The following is a 25,697-nucleotide window of genomic DNA, read 5'->3' on the forward strand; positions in this document are numbered from 1 at the left end:
TTTCACTCCTCTCCCTTTTCCTCCTCAGCTCCGACTCCGCCGCCACGATTGGCCAGCCGACCACCCGGCCTCGGCCAATAAGCGCCGCCCTCTCGCCCCCGTGTTACTGGGTAGAAGAAAACAAAAACAAACAGAGCGAGAAGGGCCTGAGACTCTCCGAGGCGGCGGCAGAGGCAGAAGAGCGGGGTCGGGGCCGGCTGACCAGGGACCTGGGCGAGCAGCGGCGGGGGCCCGAGGGGTCAGTACCAGTAGGCGCGGCTCACACGCTCGGGAAGACTGCGCCCTCTCCCTCATCCCCCCTCGGAGGCAGCTGCACGATGGGAGGGGGCGGGGGCGGAGGCGTGGGGGTCGCGGCCCTGTCAGGTCCGGGACTGCGGTGCAGGGTCCGGCTGCCTCCTCGTAGCCCCGCAGGTCCAGCCGCGCCCTCCTCGACGCCCTGGACTGCGGGCATCCGGCCTGGTTCTCTCCTTCTGGGCCCAGCCTGGAGCGTGGCGGCGCGGGCCCGCCCCCTCCCGGAGCCCTCTCCCAACTGAGAGGGGCGCGCGAGGCGCTCGCCCTTGAAGGTCCTCCTCAACCCTCCTCCCCCTCTGGCGGAGGTTGAATTCGGGGGCCGGGATTAGAAGCCGTGTTTCCGGCTGGACTGAAATCCTGTGAGGAAGATTCGCGCCCTCCCCGCCCCCTGCCCTCCCTGGGAATCTTCTGAAGATGCGGCCCCGTGTCCCGCGTGACCCCGGAGCCCCGGCCTCGGCCCCGGCCCAGCCCCTTCCGGGGGCCGACCCGGGCTGGGACTTCGGGGGTCCTAGCCTGAGCCCGCTGCGGGAGAACAGGCCCGGCCGTTGTGGGAAGGGGCCGCGCGCTATCCTCGCCGGGGGCGCTGGGAGGCGAACACGTGCCCGCCGCCCCAGGCCTGCGCGAACTTCGCTGCGCCAGTCTTCCGGCAAAGGGTCTCTTTTTTTTAGTTTAGGTAAAATAAAGTCTCCCAGAGAAAACAAAGCCGGGAAGGGAGCCCCTTTGTGTGAAACGCATGCTATCTTCTCCATTTGTCAGTTTGATGCTGTAAAGTACTTGGGGTTTTGCAAGAGCTTCAAAACTGTCTGCAGACGTCAATTTCGCTCACCTCCCCCTTGTGAGAACTCGCTACGTAGCCAGCAACTGTGTAGTGTCTAAAAATGATGAAAACGATCAGAAATGCGATTAGGTGTCGGGGAAAAAAGGGTTTCCCCTGTTTTTAACTTGTATTTTTACTTTAATTGTTATCATCTTGATATTCTTAACGTGACTTCTTTGGGAAACCACCAAGTGCTTTTTAAGCAAGGAGTTACTGGTGTTTATTCCCTTAATATTCCTTCATTATAGGCTTATTGAATACCTTAATATCTCAGTAAGTGTCTTTGAATTATAATTGACTGGCTTTTTCTGTGGTACTAATGTGAAAGGAAAAAATGTTAGGACTGCAAAAACAAATGCCACTTGAATATTATCTGTAGTGCTTGCTTTTGCATTACTGTAGTAGAATGCTTTTAGCTGGTTTTAAGCTGCTAATTAGCTGTTTGTAGCCGAAGAATGAATACAAGTAATCCTAGTTAATAAATGGCCAAAGCTTGACTCCCCAAAATGCCAGAGCAATTTATGAGGTATATTTCAGGAAATACATATATATATATTTCATGGGAGAGTGGAGGGTCTGTCTCTTAGGGAATGTTTTGACAATTGAATACTTCTGGTTGTATATTTCGTGTAACATACTGGAGAAAAGAACAGTGTTTAATGTCAGCCTTCATTTTCTTCTAACTTGTATGTATAGTTTTCTCATCGAAAATTCATTTTTGTAGATTAGAATGAAGGAAATAGGGTTTGGATTTTTTGCTGTATATTTTCTTGTTTGGGCCAATTAAGGGTTGTTAAATAAATTGGAAAAAATCCTACTACTTTAAAGAGAGTAAAAACGTGGAACATGTCTTATCCTTATCTAAACTCTTAAAACGTGTTTGTTGCTGTCAAATATGACTTGAGTTCTTGATCGGGTTATCGTTGCCTAAAGACACAGGACTTTTTTTTTATTAAGATAACTTTGTTTTTATCTTAATAAAAGAGATGATAGTCATTTCCTGACAGTTTTGTCTGACGGAATGCCTTCTGTATAATAGTTTAAAATAATTATTTTTAGTGTTTGGAAAACAGCATTTAAAAGTTTGAACAGCAGAAGTCTGTTTTAAGAAGCTTCTGTTAACCCTTGAAAAGAATCTTCCTGTCGGATATTAAAGTTTTGGATTGAACTTGTGCAAACAGTACTGGATTTGGAAGGTCTGGATTCTCATCCTGGCTGTTCCACTAAGCAGCTGTCTGTCCTTGGACATATCACCTACCCTCTGAATCTGTTTAGTTGTGTGTGAGGTGGAATACCTACCCGAAGGTTTTTCTGTAAGGTACATTAAATAATACATGTACAATTCTTTTTGAATTGTAAAGGGCTTTATAAACATCAGTTATAATCTTTTCGCTTATTAGGTTCTGCAGAAAATATTCTCTCAAAAGTTATACTTTCATCAAGAATGAAAAAGACTTTCAAATGGAACTCTAAAAAACTGAAACACATATCATATGACATTATTCCTTTCCTATATGTAATTCATGCATGGAATTAAAACAGAATGTAGCCTTTTCAGCCATGAAGGATGCTAAGTGTTTAGATTTGCAAACCATTTTTGTTCATATATTTATATGAATCTCTACATATTTTAAAGATTTTTTTCATATCTAAAGTTGGCGGGAGTTATAGTGAAAAGTGATTATAAAGATTCACATATATTAATTTATTCTTAACAGAATTAGAGAATGATCTCACCATTTTCTTAAGTTCCCAAGAAATGTGATAGCATGTCAGTCCGAGGATTATGCCATAGTAAGAAGCTTATAATTTTAACATCAGGCCCATTTGTTTTTGTTGCACAAAATAATACCCTTTTCTGAAGAAAAGGGCTATAAACTTATGTTAGCAAATAATAGTACATAATGAGGAATTTAAAAGTCAGTTTCACCTTTGAGTCCCAGGAGGCTCTGTATCTATCATTGTTATCCTAAAATGACATCTAACAGTAGGTTACGTTATATGGGAAAAAATGTGCTTTTCTGTAATTAATTTATTAGGCATTTTCACTAATTTGTGCATTTTATGTCTCTGAAGAGCACACTGCTAGCAACCTGATTGTAAATGACCAGAAGGACTTATATCCAACCTATGTGAATTAAACATACACTTAAGTACTCTAAACCACTATTTAAAAAATACTTCTAGAGAGATTCTGAAATCTTAATTTGGTTGCACTTTCTGGTAATATATTTTTTGAAAACTATTTTGATATTTCTTTCATATAACATTATTGGATCTGTATCACTAAGTTAATAGTCTAAAAGGTAACTGATGTCATCAAACCTTCCAGTATTAATAATTTTTAAGCCATTTTGAAACTGAGGCCTAAAATACTGAAATGCGTATGTCATTGTACTTACTCCTTTCTGAAATGATCAGATTTTTAAAAAATGGATTTCTCATATAAATAATATTATCAAAAAAGCTGATTTTAAAAGTTTCTCCCAATCTCAAAGTCTTATTCTAGTAATTATAGAGACCTAGGTAATGAGTGGCAGAAATATCTGCCTTTCAGATATGCCGTAATGTGAAAAATAACAGTCATGTGATATTCTTCATTAACTAAAACTGTGTTGTTTTAATTTTGGAGCAGTTCTCATAATTCATTGGTAGGGAACTATCCAGTATTTATATTCCTATGTATGTATATCAGATTAATTTTGAGGCTTGGTATTCCTAAAAGATTTGGAGGTGTGTATTTCTTTAACTTGACGTAAACATATATCACAAACATATCTTTTAATTCCAATTAAAGGGGTGCTTTAGCACATGCTGAAATCTGAGATTTTTTTTTTTTTGACTTTGATAAATTTATCAAAAAGATTGGAACCAAATGTTAATTAGGGTAAGTTGTCTTTGAAAGTAAAGTGAACTGTTTTATTTAATGGAATTATGTGTTTTTTGTTGTTGTCGTTTGTTTTTACAGTGTGCTTAAGTAAGATTAATTCACCTTAATTACATCAGTTTAAAAGATCTTGAAGCTTTCTTTTTTTCTTTTAAAAAAACAGATTCTGAAGGAAGATTTCCATTAGGTAATTTGTTTAATCAGTGCAAGCGAAATTAAGGGAAAATGGATGTAGAAAATGAGCAGATACTGAATGTAAACCCTGCAGGTAAGTAAGGTTATCCTTTTTTTCTTTTTTTCTTCGTTTTGAGACAGGATCTTGCTCTGTCACCCAGGCTGGAGTGTAGTGGTGTGATCATGGCTCACTGCAGTTTTGACTTTCCTGGTCTTAAGAGATCCTCCCCTAGCTCAGCCTCCTCAGCAGCTGGGACAACAGGTGTGTGCCACCACACCAGGCTGATTTTTTATTTTTTGTAGAGATAGGATTTCACTATGTTGCCTAGGCTGAATATCTTGAACCTTGACTATGTTGTGAGGAAGCTTCAGACCATTCCATATTTTATAAAAACATGATAAAAAAACTATCTTTAAATACTGTTTTATTCATGCTATAAGAAAACAGGCTATATTATTTTTAAAGTCAAGTTTTTATTTTCATGGAAATTAATTACATGTCCTATTTTTCTGCCTATTCTTTCACATTCCACATATTCCTATTCTCTGTTATATAGTACAGAATGGAGAAGAATAGTGAGCCTGCTTATTTTCACATGGGCTAGTTAGTGATTTCTGTAATATAAACTTACTGGTATCTTTGATATCTTTCCTAACAAATAATTTTTATATTCTAAATTACCTAGGGTATTTTCCCTAATTCTCCATGGTGCTTCAATAGCATGTTATTATCATAAAAATGAACAAAGTTTTGTGGAATAGATGACCAAATGTGAGTAACTCAAGATAATTTAAAATGTATTTATATTTTTAAAAATAATCTCCCAAAAAGTTAATTAGAATTGTGTGATATTTGAATAGTGAGAACAGTTCATTTTGGCATACTTCAGATAATTCTTTGCCTTACAATTTTATTAATATTGAAAGCTCTCTATTTTCTGTCATTTGAAGTGTATTTCATAACTAGATACTACATCTTTATTTCTTCAGTGACTTAGCTCACTATTGTTTACAATGTACATAGTTTTCTTTGATCTGAACAAACACGTTGAATTTGAAGCTTCTTTACTATTGTTTATTTACAGATCTTTTTAAAGTATGGTAAAAAATTGAAAAAAATTTATGTAATCATTTCTGTGCTGCTATATACAGTAGCTGTATGAGTATGCTTTAGGGTTATAAATGGGTAATATGTACCTACTTAATTGAGATGGGGATGGTATTACAGTTTAGAATATATTTTACATACAGGTAATTGCTTCTTTTCTGCGCTGTCCAGTATGGTGACCACTAGCTATATGTGGTTTCACTCCTGGGCTCAAGTGATCCTCCCTCTTCAGCCTCCTCAGTAGCTGGATTACAGGCGTGTGCACCACTGTGCTTAGCCACATGTGTTTGTTGAGTACTTGAAATGTGGCTACTCTGAGTTGAGATGAAGGTCAACTATCTCAGTAATTTTTTATATTGCTTGCATGTTGAGGTGATATGGTTATATTAGATTAAATAAAATATATTTAAATTAATTTCACCTGTTTTTACTTTTTAATGTAGCTACTGGAAAATTTAAAATTTCTTATGTGGCTTGCATTCTATTTGTATTAGAAATAGAAACACAGCTTTAAAATGTATACTTTTTGTTTCCTAACTACACTAAGACCTAGTTCTAACCCTGTTCTTGGTGCTTGTGTCCAGTACTGCCTTAAAATAAAAGACTTGTTCTTCAATATTTGGATAGGCCTAAGATAGACCCTCTTTGTAGTAAATTCTTCGCATAGCAAATAGTCCAAGTCACACTCTTACTTTTTTACTTGGAGGAAGTAGGTTATTTATTCTGACCTTCAGTTTTTTCATGTATAAAATTGGGATATAAATACCCTCTGTATAGATTTATAATTAGGATTTAGTGAGATATTGTATATGTGTGTTAAGTCTGTGAAGCACATACTAGGTATATAATACATGAAAGTGTGGTAATATTATTCTAATTATGCCACTCATTGGACACCAGTAATTGAAAATGTGATTTTCTGGTGCTGTGGTCATGTACAATTGGAGTGGTTACTATTGAGATATCAGAATTCAGAAAGAGAGAATTAGTACACAGTAGGAAACAATTTTGAAGTCATCACATTATTCTGTACTCAGCTTATCATTTTAATTTTGGTTTTCTTAAAGTCAGCTCAATAGGAGTTATGGAACTCCAACACTTAGGTGAGTATGAGTAACAAAATATAAAGCAATTAATACAAACATGGGTTAAAAATGATAAGGTCAAATATATAAATTATACTGAGAGAGAATGTTTACTGCTGCAGAGACACAAACATACTTGAAAGGATATTAAAATGGTTGAAGAAAAGAAAACTCGATTATGGGAAATAGGTGTATTTAAATTGAATACTCCAAGGGACAGTTTAAGACATTTTATTATAGTTCTGAGTCCTGTGTCTTCTGGACCAGTTTTGTGGTTCACCTTAATGGTACAATGATGAAAGCACTATGTCACAGGTAGATGTTTAATGTTTTCTCAACCATCCACTCTTACACGAAAATGTCATCTAATTTATCTGATCCTGGTCTTTCTGTCCCCTTCCACTTAATCATTTTTGTTTATCTCTCTTTACATTCACGCCCTTGTCCGTCTCTTTAGCTGTCAATACTCTGCTGTATTCTAGTTTTGTATTTTCTGTAGTTATATGGGATTAAAAATGTGGGTTTGAATCCTAGCCATAATCCTTTCTAGATATGTAACTTCTTGTGAAACACATTCCTTCTGTAAAATGAGGATAAACAGTTTCTTTCTAGAGCTTTTGAGGCTTATAGACCACATATGTAAAGTGCCTTAGCTAATAGGTACCAGGTAGTGTGGAACCTGGTATCTAATAGATGACAATAGTAATGGTAATGATGAAAGAAACAGTACTACAACTACTTCCACTAAGACTGTAATTACTACTGATGGTTATGATGATGTCCCAAACACACCATCCTAACACCGGCTTCTTACCAGTTTGAAAACTTTTAAGGCATTGTTTCACTTCTCTTTAATCCTAGATACATTCTGCTTAAAAGTCCTTTATTATTTTCTTTAAAAATGTAACATTATTATTTATCCCACAGTTACTACACTTGCTCTTTACCAGTTAGCTTGTGACTGAATTACTGAAACATTTTCTTAGCGGTTTCCTACTTTATACTTTCTCTTTTTGTAATATACTCAGTATTCTTCTGCCAAATGAATCCCTCCCATCTCTTCCCTATGATATCTAACTTAAGCTCTGACAATTTGAGTGTGGGAGTAGTTAGCAGTGATTCTGGTGAGGTAAGCAGGGGCAAGATCATAAAGGACCTTAAGTTACAAGGTAAAGAGTTTACATTTTGGCTTGGTGCGGTGGCTCACGCCTGTAATCCCAGCACTTTGGGAGGCCGAGGTGGGTGGATCACGAGGTCAGGAGATCAAGACCATCCTAGCTAACATGGTGAAACCCCATCTGTACTAAAAACACAAAAAAATTAGCTAGGCGTGGTGGCAGGCATCTGTAGTCCCAGCTGGGGCAGGAGAATGGCGTGAACCCGGGAGGTGGAGCTTGCAGTGAGCTGAGATTGCACCACTGCACTCCAGCCTGGGTGACAGAGCGACACTCTGTCTCAAAAAAAAAAAAAAAAAAAAAAGAGTCTACATTTTTTGTGACATAATGGGACTACTTTTAAAGGATCTTCGGTGAGGGCATGCTTGAGAAAATCAGTCTTCATTCAGTATAGTTTGAAGACTGGAGGCAGGGAGACTACTTATGAGACTAGTGAGATAATTTGGCTCTAATTGATGATTTTGTTTAAAACAAAACATTCCTACCTTCCTAAGTATGTCAAGAATGGTAAAGATTTAAACACATGTATGCTTTTTATAGGTTGATGAAAATTTTTGGTTTCAACATGTCTTAAAACATGTTAAAGCCCATGCACATAGACTTGACATGTTATAATTATCTTTAGGCATATAGAAAATGATTTGAGTGATTCAGCTCTGATTTGCGTTAACAATAATGAACAAAACTGTGGCCCAGTGGTAGCTAATTCAGTAGCCTTTCTGACTTAAAGAGCTTTCAGGGCAAAGTCAAGTGCCTCCACTTGATCTCCATGGAATTTGAGTATGAAGGACACTCTGCTAGGTGATAGGGATACAAAGAAGGACATACAGTCTAGTTGTGGTTTCTCCTTTGAAGCTTATGACTTAGTTGGAAGAAAAAGACTGCTATATAAAAAGAAAGTGATTTCCATGACGTGTTGAATGAATAGTATGTGAGCAATTAGTGTTACTGTAGCTGAGTTGTAAGGGAAGTTTTAATGCAGGGAGTAAGACTTGGGCTATATCCTAAAGGATTTTGATAACTGAAAAAAACAATGAGGGTGACATTCTAAGTAGGGGAACCACTGGGAACTCCAGTGTGTTGATCTCTTTCAGAAGAATCAATTTTATATAGGCTGGAAGATTTTCAGGATGGTAAGTAATAGGAGAAAAGTTTAGGGAGATGAATTAGGACTTTGAGATGATGGCTTTTCTTGAAAGCAGACTTTATCTGAGGCAGTAAAGCATCAGCAGTTCAGCTCAACAATCATACGTGATTATTTGCTAAATGCCTTTCATTCTCTTTTGGATTACTAATAGTTCTTAAGTATTTATACCTAGTTAGGGGATGTTTGGCAAATCATTTAAACATTCTCAGCCTTAGTTTCCTTATCTGTCTTCAATGTTATAATGATTAACTGCCAAACTTGTGCATAAATAAATGATAGAGTGTCTAGCACAGTGCCTGATAATAGTAGGCATTCTATAAATATTAGTTTATCTCCCTTCTCAAGATGCTTTGTCTTTTCTTAATATCTCCAATTGCTTTACTCTCTTAGCTCATAAAAGTCTAAGGGTTTTATATTTGGTGTTGCTGTTAGCATAGATTTTATGATCTAAACATGTGAAATAACATCCTTCTTTTGGTAAAAACAAATTTGGTTTGTTTTTGGTAAGAAACAAACATGCTTTGTTAAAATTCAGTGCCTTGGTTTACTTTCCTTGATAATGTGAAAAGTAATCTTATTTAGTTGTTTATTAGATTGAAGTAGATGAAATTCCCAATATGTGACTGTAATTTATCTACAAAAATGGTAATGTCATGTGATTTAACCTAATCTAACTTACCACTATATCTATAAAACAGTAGATACTTAAAATACTTAGAATTTTCTTTCTTCATTTTTCTCTTTAAGATCCTGATAATTTAAGTGACTCTCTCTTTTCCGGTGATGAAGAAAGTGCTGGGACTGAGGAAATAAAGAATGAAATAAATGGAAATTGGATTTCAGCATCCTCCATTAATGAAGCTAGAATTAATGCCAAGGCAAAAAGGCGACTAAGGAAAAACTCATCCCGGGACTCTGGCAGAGGCGATTCGGTCAGCGACAATGGGAGTGACACCCTTAGAAGTGGAGTAACTGTGCCAACCAGTCCAAAGGGAAGATTGCTGGATAGGCGATCCAGATCTGGGAAAGGAAGGGGACTACCAAAGAAAGGTTGGTATATATCATGTCCAACAAATGGAAGATAAGTGGAAAAAAATTGTCTGGTTCTTGTACTACACTTTCCTTGTTCTAGGAATGAGAGAAATTCAAAAAGTGATAATGTAAGGCTTTACAGTTTGTATATATTTTTACTTAGGGATAATGTGAGAACCATCTCACTTTTTCTTTAGGTTGATGTTTTTTCTTGTTTGAGTGGATTTAATTTTCTTGAGCAGAATGTTAACGGTTTATTTCCAGCAAAATATACACTGATGTTTTTCACTGTTACGAGTTTTGCGTATATTCTCTAAGTTTGAAAGGAGTCAGAAGTCCATCATACTTATTTAATATAATTATGTCCATTACTACTACTAATAAATATACATTTGATTGATAACGTCTAGATCTGAATTTTAATGTTTTCCTAGATTTCATTGTGAGTTCTCTTTAGCTCTTTATTTTGGGTTCTGTAGTAGATTGGTCTGTTTCACTGCTGTTTCTCTAGTACCTGAAATAGTGACTAGTACATTGTAGGCAAATATTTGTTGAATAAGAGTTTTCTGATGATTTCATCACCTTCTGAATGGTGGGAACTTCAATTTATAGCCTAGGTTTCTTGTAAAATGTTTTTGTGATCTGTCAAAAATTAGTTTTGTTAAATGCCTCTGCAGTCGTGGTTTATATCAAAATGAAACCTGGTTGTCAGATTCTGTTTTGGTCTGATGGCAAGGATATACTTGGTACAAAATAAAAACTTACAATGTTGGTGACATTGTAAAGGTTCTTTAAAAAATAATGTAGTACATTGGTCCTTAAAACATTTCAGTAAGTTGATGTAGAAAAGCAACTTTGAAAATTGGAATTGTTAAGCTTCTTTTGGTTGTTTTGTATTTAGAAAATAGAATTTTCAGGGCTGTTAATGCTTAAAAGCAATTAGAATTCTGTTCTATATTTATAACATATTGCTAGTTGTATAGTTTAATGTGTACTTTTATATTTAAAGAGTACTGTATTTGACTTTAAAATATTTGATGGTGGTTACTGTCCTTTTTTGTTAAATAATTTTTCCCTTGTTGAGTTTTCTATGCTACGCTTTACCGGCCCAGAATGTTTCTTTTTGTCTTAGTCTCAAAGAAATGTTGAATAAAATTTAGAGCTCAGCTGCAATATCATCTCCTTTGAGGTCCTCAATATAGCTTTTTTTTTAATCTTTATTTGTTTTTGCTTTTATTTTAAAGCATCTGCTCTTTTAGTTTTTAACTTCATAAGCTATTTTAACTTAATGTTTTTGGAAATATTGAAAGAGTGGTCTGAACAAAAAGGAAACCAGTAGGGGAAGAAAACCGGAAAAAAACTAACAGACATTAAATACAATTTTTTTTTAGCTGTTATTTAACATCGGAACATTTTATTTTAGATTTCAACAAATTGATAAATTTTGTGTTTTTTCTTTCTCAATTCTAAACTTTTTCAGGTGGTGCAGGAGGCAAAGGTGTCTGGGGTACACCTGGACAGGTGTATGATGTGGAGGAGGTGGATGTGAAAGATCCTAACTATGATGATGACCAGGTATCAGTGCTTTGCTTTTTCATAATATTTAAAATGTTTATGAACTTTTTTGACTTGATGTTTGTAGTTTACTCATACATGTGTCAAATCACATGTATGTATGTTTTGGATTAGGAAACCAAGTAAACTGACAGTAATAGATGCATAACTTTCACTTGGTTTCTGTAGTAAGTCAAAAATAGCTCTTTAGAAATTCACTTAGGATTATTAAGTTGACCATTTTTCAGTAAATTCTGTTAATATAGTTTGTTTCTGTAGTAATGATAATTGAGAATATCTTCTTTTGAATATTATGAGTTACAGATACTAGATTCCTTTTAAATATTACTGTTATAGAATGGTAACTATATAATAACTTTTGTTTTGGGGACATGTGCATCTTTCTTTTAGGGATAATGCTGAAAATGTAAATTTTTAATAGATTGTGAAGTGAATTTTTGATATTTTTTAATGGAAAAAATTTAAAGTAGAATAGTATAATCTGCTTGTACTCCTCTCTTAGCTTTACAAACTTAAATAATTACAAACTCATAGGCAGTCTTGTTTCATTCCATTTACTCTCCGTCTTCTGTTGGCCCCTTTGCCCCACCCTGTTTTGGATTATTTTGAAGCAAAACCCAAATGTTTTGATTATGTTTTTTTGAAAATCCTGTCTTTGCACAAGGTGAGACATGGTGATGGAAATTTTAGACAGGAAAACGTTAAGAGTATGTGTTAGGTTGTTTTTATTGTGTGTTGTATGTATTTATGTATTTAAGTGTTTTAACTAATAGACATGGAAATATTTCTAAGAGAATATGAAAAATATGAAACTAGTAGGATTCAAGTACTGTAGAATCTTTGCTAAAAATGTATTAATCTTTCAAGTATATGTTTTTAGGCTGAAGCCAGTCACAAGTTGTAAATATAGCAGTCCCCTCTTATCCGTGGTTTCACTTTCTGCAGTTTGAGTTACCCATGGTCCAATGTGGTTTGAAAATATTGAGTGGAAACTTTCAGAAGTAATTCATAAGTTTTAAATTGCATGCCATTCTGAGTAGTGTGATGAGATCTCCTGCTGTCCAGCTTCATCCACCTCATCCTGCCCAGGATGTGAGCCATTCCGTTGTCCAGCGTGTATCTGCAGTGTATACACTGCTCGTGCATTTGTCACATGGTAGCTGTCTAGGTTATCGGATTGAGAAAACAGTATTTATTGGGTTTGGTACTATCTGTGGTTTAAGGCATCCTCAGACGGGACTTGGAACATGCCCTTTGTAGATAAGGGGGCACTACATTTCAGAACTTTTTTTGCATGGAGAGAGAGGAATGGTTTGATGATGGATGTTAATTTTCTTTTTGAAATTTTAATTGAACAGTGCTTTTTTCCTTAGAGATTTTTTTCTGTCACTACAACATTGATCTTTGTGTTATACTTTTTATTATAATAATGCTAATCGTGAAGGCTTTGGTTCCTGCTTCATTTTTTTTTAAAGTGAAATTTTAATTAAAACACCATATATGATAGGAAGCCACCATGAAACTTTTTGATTACTTAAAGATTGGTTTTGAGAGAGACATAAAAATTTTGGGAGAAAAAGTTAACAGAAGACATGGGGGTTGGGAGCAAATTATGTATTTGCTGTGGTTAATGGTTCTAATCTATATATTGGCTTATTGTATTCTGATTTTGTAAAAGAGCAGTGACATATAAATTCTACTATTTTTATTATTATTTATTATTATTATTTTTATTATTATTTTTTAGCTTTGTTGTCCAGGCTGGAGTGCAGTGATGAATTATAGCTCACTGTAGCCTCGAACTCTTGGGCTTAAGAGATCCTTCTGCCTCAGCTTCCTGAGTAGCTAGGACTACAGGGGCAAGCTACCATGTCTGGCTAATTTTTAAGATTTTTTTGTAGAGACAGGGTCTTGCTGTGTTTCCCAGGCTAGTATTGAACTCTAGGCCTCAAGTGATCCTCCCGCCTTTGCCTCCCAAAGTGTTGGGATTAATAGGTATGAGTCTCCTTGCCTGGCCTAGATTTTGTTTTTGTATGTGATCAATGTATGTAGCATGTCTTTGTCTTGTGCTAAGTGGGGATTATTAACTACTTAGAATATAAAATTATACAACAATTTCATTTGTTTATTTGCATTTTGTTTTTTATAACTCTTACTCCCTTTTCCCCTCACAGGAGAACTGTGTTTATGAAACTGTAGTTTTGCCTTTGGATGAAAGGGCATTTGAGAAGACTTTAACACCAATCATACAGGAATATTTTGAGCATGGAGATACTAATGAAGTTGCGGTAGGTTTAAAGTTGCAAGTATAATTTATTTAATATAGGAGAGAAGACATCTTTTATAAGCAAAATACATCTAGAATCATCTTGGGTCACTGAATAAATTTAATCATTTTCTTTTGCATAAGTGAATTTCTAAGAAATGGAATAAAATGTCATTACATTAAAACAGTTATATATTTGGGATGTGATGAGAGCTGTGTGCCATTTTCTTCTCTGAAAAATGACACTATTTTTATAATTTTTATAATGATAATTTGTAATGTACATGAATTAATAAAATCTGTTTTTATAATTTATAAAATATAATTTTAGCAATTTGAGGGCACTTAAAGACCCCCCCCCCCCCCCCGAAACCTCTTCAGGGATCTCAGTTAAGAATGCCTGACATAGTTTCATTTTTTTGACATTTATTTAAAGTATGTTCAGAAGTAGGATAAAATCTTTTTGTACTTTGTCCAAAAAAACCCCACAAATAATAAAGATTTGAAAAAGAATATACAGAAGCCATGAGAATAATCATGAATTGTTCATAAAGTAAATCTAGGATAAAATAAAACTATTGGTCTAGTTAGGATTATCGAATTAAAGTAATACAATTGTAACTCTTTAGAAGAATGATCATTTAGATTCTTAAAATTTAGACTGGACTTTTATGATTTGTCTGATACTGTGAGGTTTGATATCTTTGGATTTGTAGGCTTTGAATATAAGACAAATATTTGTTCAGCGCATACCATCTGGAGGAATTTGTAATAGGTGATTCTTGCCCTTTTGAAGCCCAGTCAAGTGAAAGAAATGATATGTAAACAGATTATTAAAGTATGTGAAACATTCTGTTATAGAGGAAAAGTTTCCATGAGTCCTATGGAGGGCAGGGACTGTTGAAATCTTGTTAATCTACCTAGCATAAGACCAATTGTATACTACGTATCTGTTAACTGAGTAGTGTTTGGAAAGCATAAAATAGAGAGTAATAGTAGAGATGATTCTCTGCTGTCTGAAGGATGTTGAGGAGTTCGCCAGTTAAGATAGTTTTCCAGGAAAGAGGAGTATTGTGTTTGAGGGTAGTGGATTAGTTGTTAAAGTGCGGTCAAGGAAGATGAAATGCAGTGAGTGAGAAGAGATTACTAACAAGGACACCAGTTACGTGGCTGTGAAAATAGTTTTGGCACTCTCAGTAGTATAACAAGATTTAAAGATTCTAAGAAAACTTTCATTAAAGAGGAGGGCACTCTAACTGAATTAGAACTTAGCTTCTAGAGTCAGACTGCCTTTATTCCACTTTCAGTTTGGCTACTCCAGCTGTGTGCCCTCTTCTGCTTTGAGTATGATAGGTGTGATAATTTAATACTCAGAGATATTTGAGTATTAAATAAGATAATATAAATAAAGAGGCTATTATAATGCTTGATACATTAGTCAATAAGTATTAGCTGCAGCTATTATATTTCTGAAAGGAAATTTTAAATTTACCCCAGTATTTTAAACCAATAATCCCATTTAAAAAGTTGTTTAAGATCTCATTTTAAACTTGATACAAAAGTGTAAAGTGAATTTTTATTTCAAGAGAAATCTTTGAAGAAAAGTAGAATATAAATAGCTTATGATAATCTAAAATGAATTTTTCCACAAATTCTCATAAAACAATATTTATAGTAATAATAGATTGTAAGGCAGGTTAGTTAACTCCTAATACCAATCTCAGCAATATTATGTAGTTTAATGAACTAGCCATGAGCTGCATAATGACGTTTCCATGACAGACTGCATATATACCTTTGGTCTCATATAATACTCTTTTTACTGTATCTTTTCTGTGTTTAGATAGGTAACCATTGTGTTACAGTCGTCTACAGTATTCAGTGTAGTAACAGACTATACAGGTTTGTAGCCCAGGAGCAGTAGGTTATACCATGCAGCCTACACGTAGGCTCTGCCATTTAGGTTTGTGTAAGTACACTCTATAATGATTGCAGGCTGATGAAATCACCTAAATGGTGAATTTCTCAGAATGTATCTGTGTTGTTGAGTGACCCATGACAGTATTTTAAATGTATTTCACATTTTTGAATTTAGCAATGTTAAGGCAGTTAAAGCTTGACAAAGTGGATCAATGTCTAATTTATGCACAGGGAAAGGTGTATTTATCCTATCTCCTAAAACATGACTGTGTCTTTTGATTATTTCCAAAGAGTGAGACGTAGAGATATATAGATAAAAGCTCAATTTTTCAAAAATAAAGTTTTATTGAACTCTATAGGTAGTGATACACTTTTAAAATGTTTTTAAATTTTTTTTTGAATAGGAAATGTTAAGAGATTTAAATCTTGGTGAAATGAAAAGTGGAGTACCAGTGTTGGCAGTATCCTTAGCATTGGAGGGGAAGGCTAGTCATAGAGAGATGACATCTAAGCTTCTTTCTGACCTCTGTGGGACAGTAATGAGCACAAGTGATGTGGAAAAATCATTTGATAAATTGTTGAAAGATCTACCTGAATTAGCATTGGATACTCCTAGAGCACCACAGGTTTGTATGATTCTTCTTTTTGTTCATTCCCTCCCACTACTATATTCCTAATTGTGGAAATAATGTATACTTCTAGGAAATTTTAGTAGATGGAAGGGGATGACCCACATTTCCTACCACACCGAAATACCCCTCTAGCATTTTGATGTATTTTTTCCTAGTTCTTTTGTTTTTTAAACATGGTCTTCATCATGCTATAAATTTAATGTTACCTCATACTTTTCCACCGTGAGCTGCATAGTTTTTAGGTCATTTTTTTTTTGCCATATATATAGTCTTTATTATATGTAGTTGTTTATATATGTAGTTATATATATAAATAAAGAGGCTATTATAATGCTTGATACATTAGTCAATAAGTATTAGCTGCAGCTATTATATTTCTAAAAGGAAATTTTAAATTTACCCCAGTATTTTAAACCAGTAATCCCATTTAAAAAGTTGTTTAAGATCTCATTTTAAACTTGATACAAAAGTGTAAAGTGAATTTTTATTTCAAGAGAAGGCTTTGAAGAAAAGTAGAATATAAATAGCTTTATGATAATCTAAAATGAATTTTTCCACAAATTCTCATAAAACAATATTTATGGTAATAATAGATTGTAAGGCAAGTTAGTTAACTCCTAATACCAATCTCAGCAATATTATGTAGTTTAATGAACTAGCCATGAGCTGCATAATGCCATTTCCATGACAGACTGCATATATACCTTTCGTCTCATATAATACTCTTTTTACTGTATCTTTTCTGTGTTTAGATAGGTAACCATTGTGTTACAGTTGTCTACAGTATTCAGTATAGTAACATACTATACAGGTTTGTAGCCCAGGAGCAATAGGTTATATACCATGCAGCCTACACGTAGGCTCTGCCATTTAGGTTTGTGTAAGTACACTCTATAATGATTGCAGGCTGATGAAATCACCTAAATGGTGAATTTCTCAGAATGTATCTGTGTTGTTGAGTGACCCATGACAGTATTTTAAATGTATTTCACATTTTTGAATTTAGCGATGTTAAGGTAGTTAAAGCTTGACAAAGTGGATCAATGTCTAATTTATGCACAGGGAAAGGTGTATTTATCCTATCTCCTAAAACATGACTGTGTCTTTTGATTATTTCCAAAGAGTGAGACATAGAGATATATAGATAAAAGCTCAATTAAGATTTTTAAAAAATGTAGGTTATGATTGAATGCTTCACTAATGTTTATTATAAAAAGTCATAAATAAGACTCTTCCCTTTTGTAGCTTTGAAAATGTGAAATTGTTGCTATTGTCAAAAGTTTTTAATCAAGGTAAAATCACTTTACTTAAAACATTAATTTAGAAATAGAATATAGGCATGTCAGTTCCTAAATGCTGTTTCTGTTACACTTAATGACAGACAATACTTGGTATGAGATATTAAGTGGTGATTCTGATGTAGACATTTTTTCCTTTTATACCAATACACATACTTGAAGAAAATGATTACATAAGTTTATATTTATTGTAGAATTTTTGAAAAATAAAAGCCAGAAAGAAGAAAGGCCAGCAAAAACTGCTACTGGTGTTAAGTTTTCCATTCTCCTTTCTGTGGGTATATATCAATGTACGGCTTCTATAAATCCTTAATTTTTTTAAATTAAAAAAATGGAATCATACCATTATGCTATTTTATAAAGTTGATTTTTCTCATACCATAAAATATGGTAAATATCTTTCCCTGTGGCCACATAGTATACCATTTTACATGTATACCATTTAACCATACCTTTATTTTTGGACACTAATTTCCAGTTTTTATAATAAGTAATGCTTTGAACATACTTTCAACTATTTCTATACAACTTTTTTTCTCCACAAGATAAATTCCTTTGATTAGTTTTTGAGAGAACCTAGTCCTTTTTTTAAGAAGAGAGGACTTCACTTGACCTTAAGTCATTCGTTTAACCCCAGCACTTTGGGAGGCCGAGGCAGGCGGATCACGAGGTCAGGAGTTCGAGACCAGCCTGGCCAAGATGGTGACACCCCGTCTCTACTAGAAATACAAAAATTAGCCAGGTGTGCGCCTGTAGTCCCAGCCACTCAGGAGGCTGAGGCAGAAGAATCACTTGAACCTGGGAGGCGGAGGTTGCAGTGAGCTGAGATCGCGCCACTGCACTCCAGCCTGGGCGACAGAGCAAGACTCTGTCTCAAAAAAAAAAAAAAAAAAAAAAAAGTTTGATCATATACTATGTATTCAGGCAGTGTGCAAGGTGTTAGGGATCCATTAGTGAGCAAAACAGATGTGGCCCCCACTCTGGGCACTTAACTTGAAGGTTAAGATGTGGGAGTGTATGCCAGGCATAACAGGTACTATATAGGTTTTTTTAAAAAAAAAATTCCAGCATCTTTTAGGTACTGACTGTGTACTTCAGCTAATCTTCATCATTTATATATTTAGAAATTGTGTCCTATAAAAGTTATTTAACTTTTTTTATATAGCTCTTTTTTTTTCCTTTTTACAGTTGGTGGGCCAGTTTATTGCTAGAGCTGTTGGAGATGGAATTTTATGTAATACCTATATTGATAGTTACAAAGGAACTGTAGATTGTGTGCAGGCTAGGTAAGTAAATCACTTTTCCTACTTAGAATTTCAAAATGGGGAAAATTCTACAGGATCCTATTGAAATGACACTTGCATTAATCAGACACTCTGTACATCTGTTTGTCACTTCTTTATATTCTCCACTGTTAAAATGGAGAGACTGTTGGCATGATATACCAGGAAGAGGACAGTACTATAATGGAAAAGTTCTGGAGTTTAGCTAAATCATTAATTACCTTCATGTCAAGCCACTCTTCTTTGGGCCTCAGTTTCTTTATTTATGAAACAAAACCATTGGACAGATCTTTAAGTTCCGTTTTCAGGTTCTAGCATTCTGTAGTAGTTTAATATTCTAATAAGATAGATAACATTAACAAGAGAGGCCTCATTTATCGTTTTGTTTTGTATTTATCTACTGTAGAAATCTTATTCAGAAAATGTCTTTTTCACTCTTGTGATTTAGTATAATTAATATGATATTTGGTATAACTAAATGTGATATTTGGGAGTTATGCTATTTGATTTTTCTTAACTTCTTGGATACTTGGAGTTAGCCATGTCTTAGTTTTCCTCAGGTCTATATATTAACTTAATTTTCTAGGGCTACTTCACATCATAGTGGAATGGTTTCCCTGGGTAGGAAGGCATGGATCTAGGTGAAAGTTAATTATATGTGAAGTGTTTCTTCTCACTGTAGATCAGTTATTTTGTAATGTGTTTTGATTTTTCTTGAATGAGAAATGAAATAGAGCATGAGAATATTAATATGAGGATCAACTTCTTTTTGCTCCTTTTTGTTTTGAAAAAGTGTTTTGAATTTTATTTTGCTTTTATGTTATGTGAGATTTAGGGCATATAGGATTTTGTCAGCTTTATCCCTAATTTGGTAAACTTCAGGTATGTCCAGCTATCAAACTTAAATTTTTTTTTCTTTCTCTGTAGAGCTGCTCTGGATAAGGCTACCGTGCTTCTGAGTATGTCTAAAGGTGGAAAGCGTAAAGATAGTGTGTGGGGCTCTGGAGGTGGTCAGCAGTCTGTCAATCACCTTGTTAAAGAGGTAATGATTGGGTATTGTTTTTAACTTAATTTATATGTATTCCTCTGAGTGAAATAAATTGTGGCTACTAGCTGGTATTTTTATGGACAAAAATTAAGTTCGGTCTTACAGCTGCAATTGGAAAATGAAATAATTTTTTATATGTGGCTTTATAACCTTTTATTATAAATTATATGATTAAAAAATGAGTGTTAAAATGGCTTTCATGAATAATTATAAGCAAGCCATCTATGAACTTCAAAGGAATGCCTGAAATATTTTTCTTACATTATTACTTAATAATTTTCAAATGCTGTTGAAATGAGATTTTCTGTCTTTTAGCTATTCAATAAATATGCTTTTATATGAGCAATTTAAAACTAGATAGTCTTAAATAATGAGTTATGAATTATGAGCACTAGAGTAGATCAGAGTGTTAGATTTTTGTGAGGACATTCACTACCCATATGCATGTTTTAAAAGAAAATTGATTGTAATCCCAGCACTTTGAGAGGCTGAGGCGGGTGGATTGCTTGAGGCCAGGAGTTTGAGACCAGCCTGGTCAACATGGTGAAACCCCGTTTCTACTAAAAATACATAGTAATTAGCCAGGCATGGTGGTGCACACCTGTAATCCCAGCTACTCGGGAGGCTGAGGCACCAGTATTGCTTGAACCCAGGAGGAGGAGGTTGCAGTGAGCCGAGATCGCGCCACTGCACTCCAGCATGGGTGACAGAGCAAGACTCTATCTCAAAAAAAAAAAAAAAAAAAAAGCGATTTATTGCATTAAAATGCCAGATTTATTCCCTATGGATTTTTTTTTTTTCTGGCTGTAATGTGGTATTCTATAACAAGAAACCAAAAAACAGAAAAAACTCCTTATCTGCAGATCTCTTTAAGAAAAGGCATGCAACTAGAAGATTTGTAGTTCATGTGCTTCTGATTTTTGAGTATAATCTTTTCATGTAACTATAATTTTGATTTTTAGTAAGTCTTTTAATGAGGTGTGTGTGTTTGTGTATGTGTATCTAGCATAAGTGTTAAGGAGTTCAAAATGTAGTTAGAGCCTTGACTGTTTTTGCTTTTATATATGTTAAAATAGATGAGTCAGTGTTTATAATGTCGCGATTGCAGTATGTTTTTTAAAAATTAAACAATTATTAGAAAAATTGAGGTATAAAAATAGTCAAGATGCCAGGGCAGTTAGGCAGGAAAGATAAAAGGCATACAGATTGGAAAGGAGGAGATAAAACTAGTTGTATTCCCAGATAACATGATCTGTATACAGAAAATTTGAATGAATCCACAACATTTTTTAACTCCCCAAAACTGAAACCAAACTATGAACTAAAAAATGAGTTCAGAAAGGTTGCAAGATAACAAGATCAGTACACAAAATTCAATTCTCTATACGGTAGGAATGAATGATCTGAAATGCAATTATTGCATTTATGATAGCATCAAAAATAAAATACTTAGGAATAAATTTAACAAGACAAATGCAAGTCTTGTACACTGAAAACTGCAAAACATGTTGAAAGAAATTAAGGAAGACCTAAATAAATAGAATGATATCCCATGGTTATGGATTAGGATACTTAATATTGTTAAGATGGTAATACTCTCCAAAATTAATATTTTTGGAAACTGGACAAGCTGTTTTATGGTGTGTGAATTCTCTCTCAATAAAGAAAATTGACAAGATAAAAATGGAAATAAAACTGCCAGTATATGAGTTTGAGGTTGACATTATTTGGATATTTGCTTACATGGAAGGGTTGGATCAAAGAAGACTTTTAGAAATGTATAAATGTATTTGTACTTTATCATTCTCAGAAGTGCATGGAATTTGATGGGGGATATTTTTAATACTTTTAAAGTTATGTAACAAATGTTAAAAGTAAGTAACATAATTTGAATAACAAGTACAGTCATGTGCCACATAATGATGTTTTGGTCAGTGATGGACTGCGTGGGATGGTGGTGGTCCCATAAGGTTGTAACGGAGCTGAAAAATTCCTGTGGTTGAGTGATATGGAGGCAGTTGTAATGTTGTAGCACAGTTACTTTATTTTTTCATATATTTAGTGTAGCCTAAGTATACAGTGTTTATAAAGTACATAGCCAGTGCATGGGTAATGTCTTAGGCCTTTACATTCACTAACCACTCACTCATTGAATCACCCAGAGTAACTTCCATCCTGAAAGCTCTATTCATATTGAGTGCTCTATACAGGTGTATCATTTTAAAAATCATTTACACTGTATTTTTACTGTACCTTTTCTATGTTTAGATACACAAATACCATTGTGTTCCAGTTGCCTATATTATTCAATATAGTGACCTGCTGTACAGATTTGTAGCCTAGGAGCAATAGGCTATACCATATAGCACTGGTGTGTAGTAGGCTATACCATCTAGGTTTTTGTGATTATACTCTATGATGTTTGCACCATGACAGAGTCATCTAACACACTTTTCAGAATGTATCCCTGTTAAACGATGCATGACTATGTATTAGTTTGTAATTATAAAGTAAAAATACTCAAATGCTGTGCTTTAAATATTTACTTACATGTAAATATTTAAGTACATATTTACTTACATGTAAATATTTAAGTACATGTTTACTTACATGTAAATATTACATCCTAAAGCATGACAGCAATTAAATTTTACTTTACCTTTTATGAAAATATCTTATAGAAGTTGGAAGGATACTTAAATATGATTTTTTTAATTCAGTCAGCCAACATTCAACATTCAGACAACTAGATATGTGCCCACCAAATACAAAGGGGATTTTAACCAATAACATATAGGGAAAAATATTCCTAGTTGAAACTCTTGTGCTGAAAAAGTTCTCCCACTTTTTTGAGATGTTCAAGTTTGAGCAGGAAAATCAAGACTTGTCTCTTTAGCTACAGCTGGAAACTGAATTATTGAACATTTTAGATAATGAGTTTCAAATTCTCAGTTGTAGAGAAAAGAGAAACTATGTGGAAATCTTTGCTCTGTCTAGTAATGCCCCATTATCATCTCTCATTTTTTGGCTCTCAGTGCACTATTAAGAGCATCTTGATAGAAGTGAAATATTTTATGCCACTTTATGTTAAAACTTTGTTAGTGCCCTCTAGTGGTATTTAAAATCCCTTATTTTTAGTGGCACACTAAAGCATTATGGTCACAACCCAGGACGCGTGCATTATAAACCTATTCGTAGATCTCAGTGATTCAGACACACTGAAGCATTGCATTTGAATCATAATTATGAACTATTTAAAAATTGGGGATTTATTTTTTAATTATGAAAAATTCTATTATAATAGTACCACATCCAATGTATATGTTATTAGCTGTTTGTTACCCACTATTTCATTATATTGGAATGAGGGCAAATAATCCTGTAGGCAAGCACGATGTTTTAAAATTTAGGAATTCTAACACATCTCAACTTTTAAATCTAATAGATTGATATGCTGCTGAAAGAATATTTACTCTCTGGAGACATATCTGAAGCTGAACATTGCCTTAAGGAACTGGAAGTACCTCATTTTCACCATGAGCTTGTATATGAAGTAAGATTACCTTGCCATGTCAAAGAGAATTATTAAGTGTTCCTTTTTGTACCATAGTGACTTATGCTTTTTAAATAATGTACATCCTTTTTTTAATATCAAAGGAGGAAGTGGTTATTAAATTTCTACGATTACAAAAGGCATCTAGGTGCATTTTAGGAGCAGTTTCATATATGAATTAACCAAAAATTCACTAGTTGATTCAATTTTTAGGCTATTATAATGGTTTTGGAGTCAACTGGAGAAAGTACATTTAAGATGATTTTGGATTTATTAAAGTCCCTTTGGAAGTCTTCTACCATTACTGTAGACCAAATGAAAAGAGTAAGTATAACATTGTTTTTGAACAACTTTCAGGATTATGTCTTAAATATGTGATTGAATACAGATTATGAATTTTCAGTGAAATTTTCTTTAGGTATGTTTAGTGTTAATATGCCTATATGTTTTGTTTTTTCTTAATGGTAATGTTTGAGGTTTGAACCTTTTGCAACCATTTCTTGGAAAGTAACACTGCAGTGTTTTTTTTTTTTTTTTTTTTACCTACTTTAACAAATGTAATTATGTATTCTACCTCAAGGGTTCGGTTTCTAAGATGTGACAATTTCTATTTTATATCTAGAGAGAAACATGAACCTTTAACTTTTAATAAATTATAAAGTACTTTTTTCCTATTAAAAATTTTATGACTATTATTTTAAATGTTTGTGAGGTTTTTGTTTGCCTTGTATTTTTTTAAAAAGGTACTAAGTGTATATAGAGAAGTAGATGGGAAAGGAGTTTGCCCAGTGTCTGATGTCTGCCTACAGCTCTTTTAAGAGAACAGTATTTAAGAAATTTTTTTTAGCTATGTAACCGGTTTTACTTATTTTTTTATTTATATTTTTAATTTTAGATATCAGAGGGGTACATGTACAGGTTTGTTAGATGGGTGTATTGTGTGATGCTGAGGTTTGGGCTTCTAATTAATGATCCTGTCCCTCAGGTAGTAAATATAGTACCTGACAGGTAATTTTTCAACTCTTGTCCTGTTTTCTACCTCCCCACTTTTGAAATTCCCAATGTTTATTGTTCCCATCTTCATGTCTGTGTGTACCCAATGTTTAGCTCTCACTTACAAGTGAGAACATGCATTATTTGGTTTTATGTTTGTGATAATTTTCTTAGGATAATGGCCTCCAGCTGCATCCACGTTGCTGCAAAGGACATGATTTTGTTCTTTTTTATGGCTTTGTAGCATTCCATGGGTGTATATGTACCACATTTTCTTTGTCTAATCCACCATTGATGGGCCCTTGGGTTGATTCCATGTCTTTGCTGTTGTGAATAGTACCTGATAAATATACAAATGCAGGTGTCATTTTGGTAGAATGATTTATTTTCCTTTGGGTATACACCCAGTAATGGGATTGTTGGGTTGAATGGTAATTCTATTTTGAGTTGAGAAATCTCCGAACCACTTTCTACAGGGGCTGAACTAATTACTAATTTGCATTCCCACCAACGGCACATAAACCTTCCCTTTTCTCCTCAACCTTGCCAATGTCTGTTATTTCCTGACTCTAATAAAAGAGAACAGTTGTAAAACACTGTAACAAATCTACCTTCTGTGCTTCTCACGATTCAAATCTGACTTCAGTTTAACCATTTGAATATTTGGCCTTAAATACAGATTGATGACATAGTGATGGATTGTGTTTTATGACATTTATTTTATATGGGCTAACAATTCTGTGTGTAATTTCATTGTTGTAGGGTTACGAGAGAATTTACAATGAAATTCCGGACATTAATCTGGATGTCCCACATTCATACTCTGTGCTGGAGCGGTTTGTAGAAGAATGTTTTCAGGCTGGAATAATTTCCAAACAACTCAGAGATCTTTGTCCTTCAAGGTACTTTATTTAAATACTACTTTCTCAATATAAAATAGTGGATGAGGTCTTTGGGAAGGTTAACTGCTAAGTTAGTTTATCGTTCTCTGAAGTCACTGAAGAACATGACTCTTGTGAGTTCATGGAGAAAGAAGGGCGAAGCTTGTTTTAGCTTCCTTGTAAATCTGTACAGGACTGCCTTATGAAGTCCTAGTTTATTTGAAAGAAACTAATCTTGTGGAGCAGTTCCTTTGTTGTAAGTAGTTTCAGTGTTATTTTAGAGTAGGTATTATCAGTGATAAGGTGAGAAAATTGAGGCTTAGGGAGGTATAATGTACTTTTTCTAAGGTCACATGGCTAGTACATGGTAGAAGCCAAGTATGAATTCAGGACTTCTCTGGCTTCAAAGATCTAGGCTCTTACCTGTACTGGATGTGGCTTCCTTGACTTCTTTACAGGTTGGAGAATTAGGGCTAATTGGATGTTCTCACTAGAAAGTGTGTGTGTTGGGGGGTGTGTGGAGGATGTTCTC

General features: G+C 34.6%; 1 protein-coding gene across 4 annotated transcripts in view; it reads left to right on the forward strand.

Annotated features, from left to right (window-relative positions):
- The window catches only part of PDCD4 (programmed cell death 4), a 27,871-nt gene continuing 2,174 nt past the window's right edge, over positions 1–25,697 (forward strand). Inside the window, exons 1-11 of one of the 4 annotated variants that reach the window (XM_054436550.2) lie at positions 1–238; positions 4,159–4,263; positions 9,432–9,734; positions 11,197–11,291; positions 13,466–13,579; positions 15,882–16,103; positions 18,596–18,693; positions 19,618–19,732; positions 23,184–23,291; positions 23,505–23,615; positions 25,047–25,186. In XM_054436550.2, coding sequence (XP_054292525.1) covers positions 4,221–4,263; positions 9,432–9,734; positions 11,197–11,291; positions 13,466–13,579; positions 15,882–16,103; positions 18,596–18,693; positions 19,618–19,732; positions 23,184–23,291; positions 23,505–23,615; positions 25,047–25,186 — 1,349 coding nt within the window. In that variant the 5' untranslated portion in view covers positions 1–238; positions 4,159–4,220. Of the gene's footprint in view, positions 239–4,157; positions 4,264–4,855; positions 4,942–9,431; positions 9,735–11,196; positions 11,292–13,465; positions 13,580–15,881; positions 16,104–18,595; positions 18,694–19,617; positions 19,733–23,183; positions 23,292–23,504; positions 23,616–25,046; positions 25,187–25,697 lie in introns of those variants that run through there. The other 3 variants (XM_063670258.1, XM_054436552.2, XM_054436553.2) reach the window with 3 other exon arrangements.

The sequence above is a fragment of the Pongo pygmaeus genome, chromosome 8, assembly GCF_028885625.2.
Source record: "Pongo pygmaeus isolate AG05252 chromosome 8, NHGRI_mPonPyg2-v2.0_pri, whole genome shotgun sequence".
NCBI lineage: Eukaryota > Metazoa > Chordata > Mammalia > Primates > Hominidae > Pongo > Pongo pygmaeus.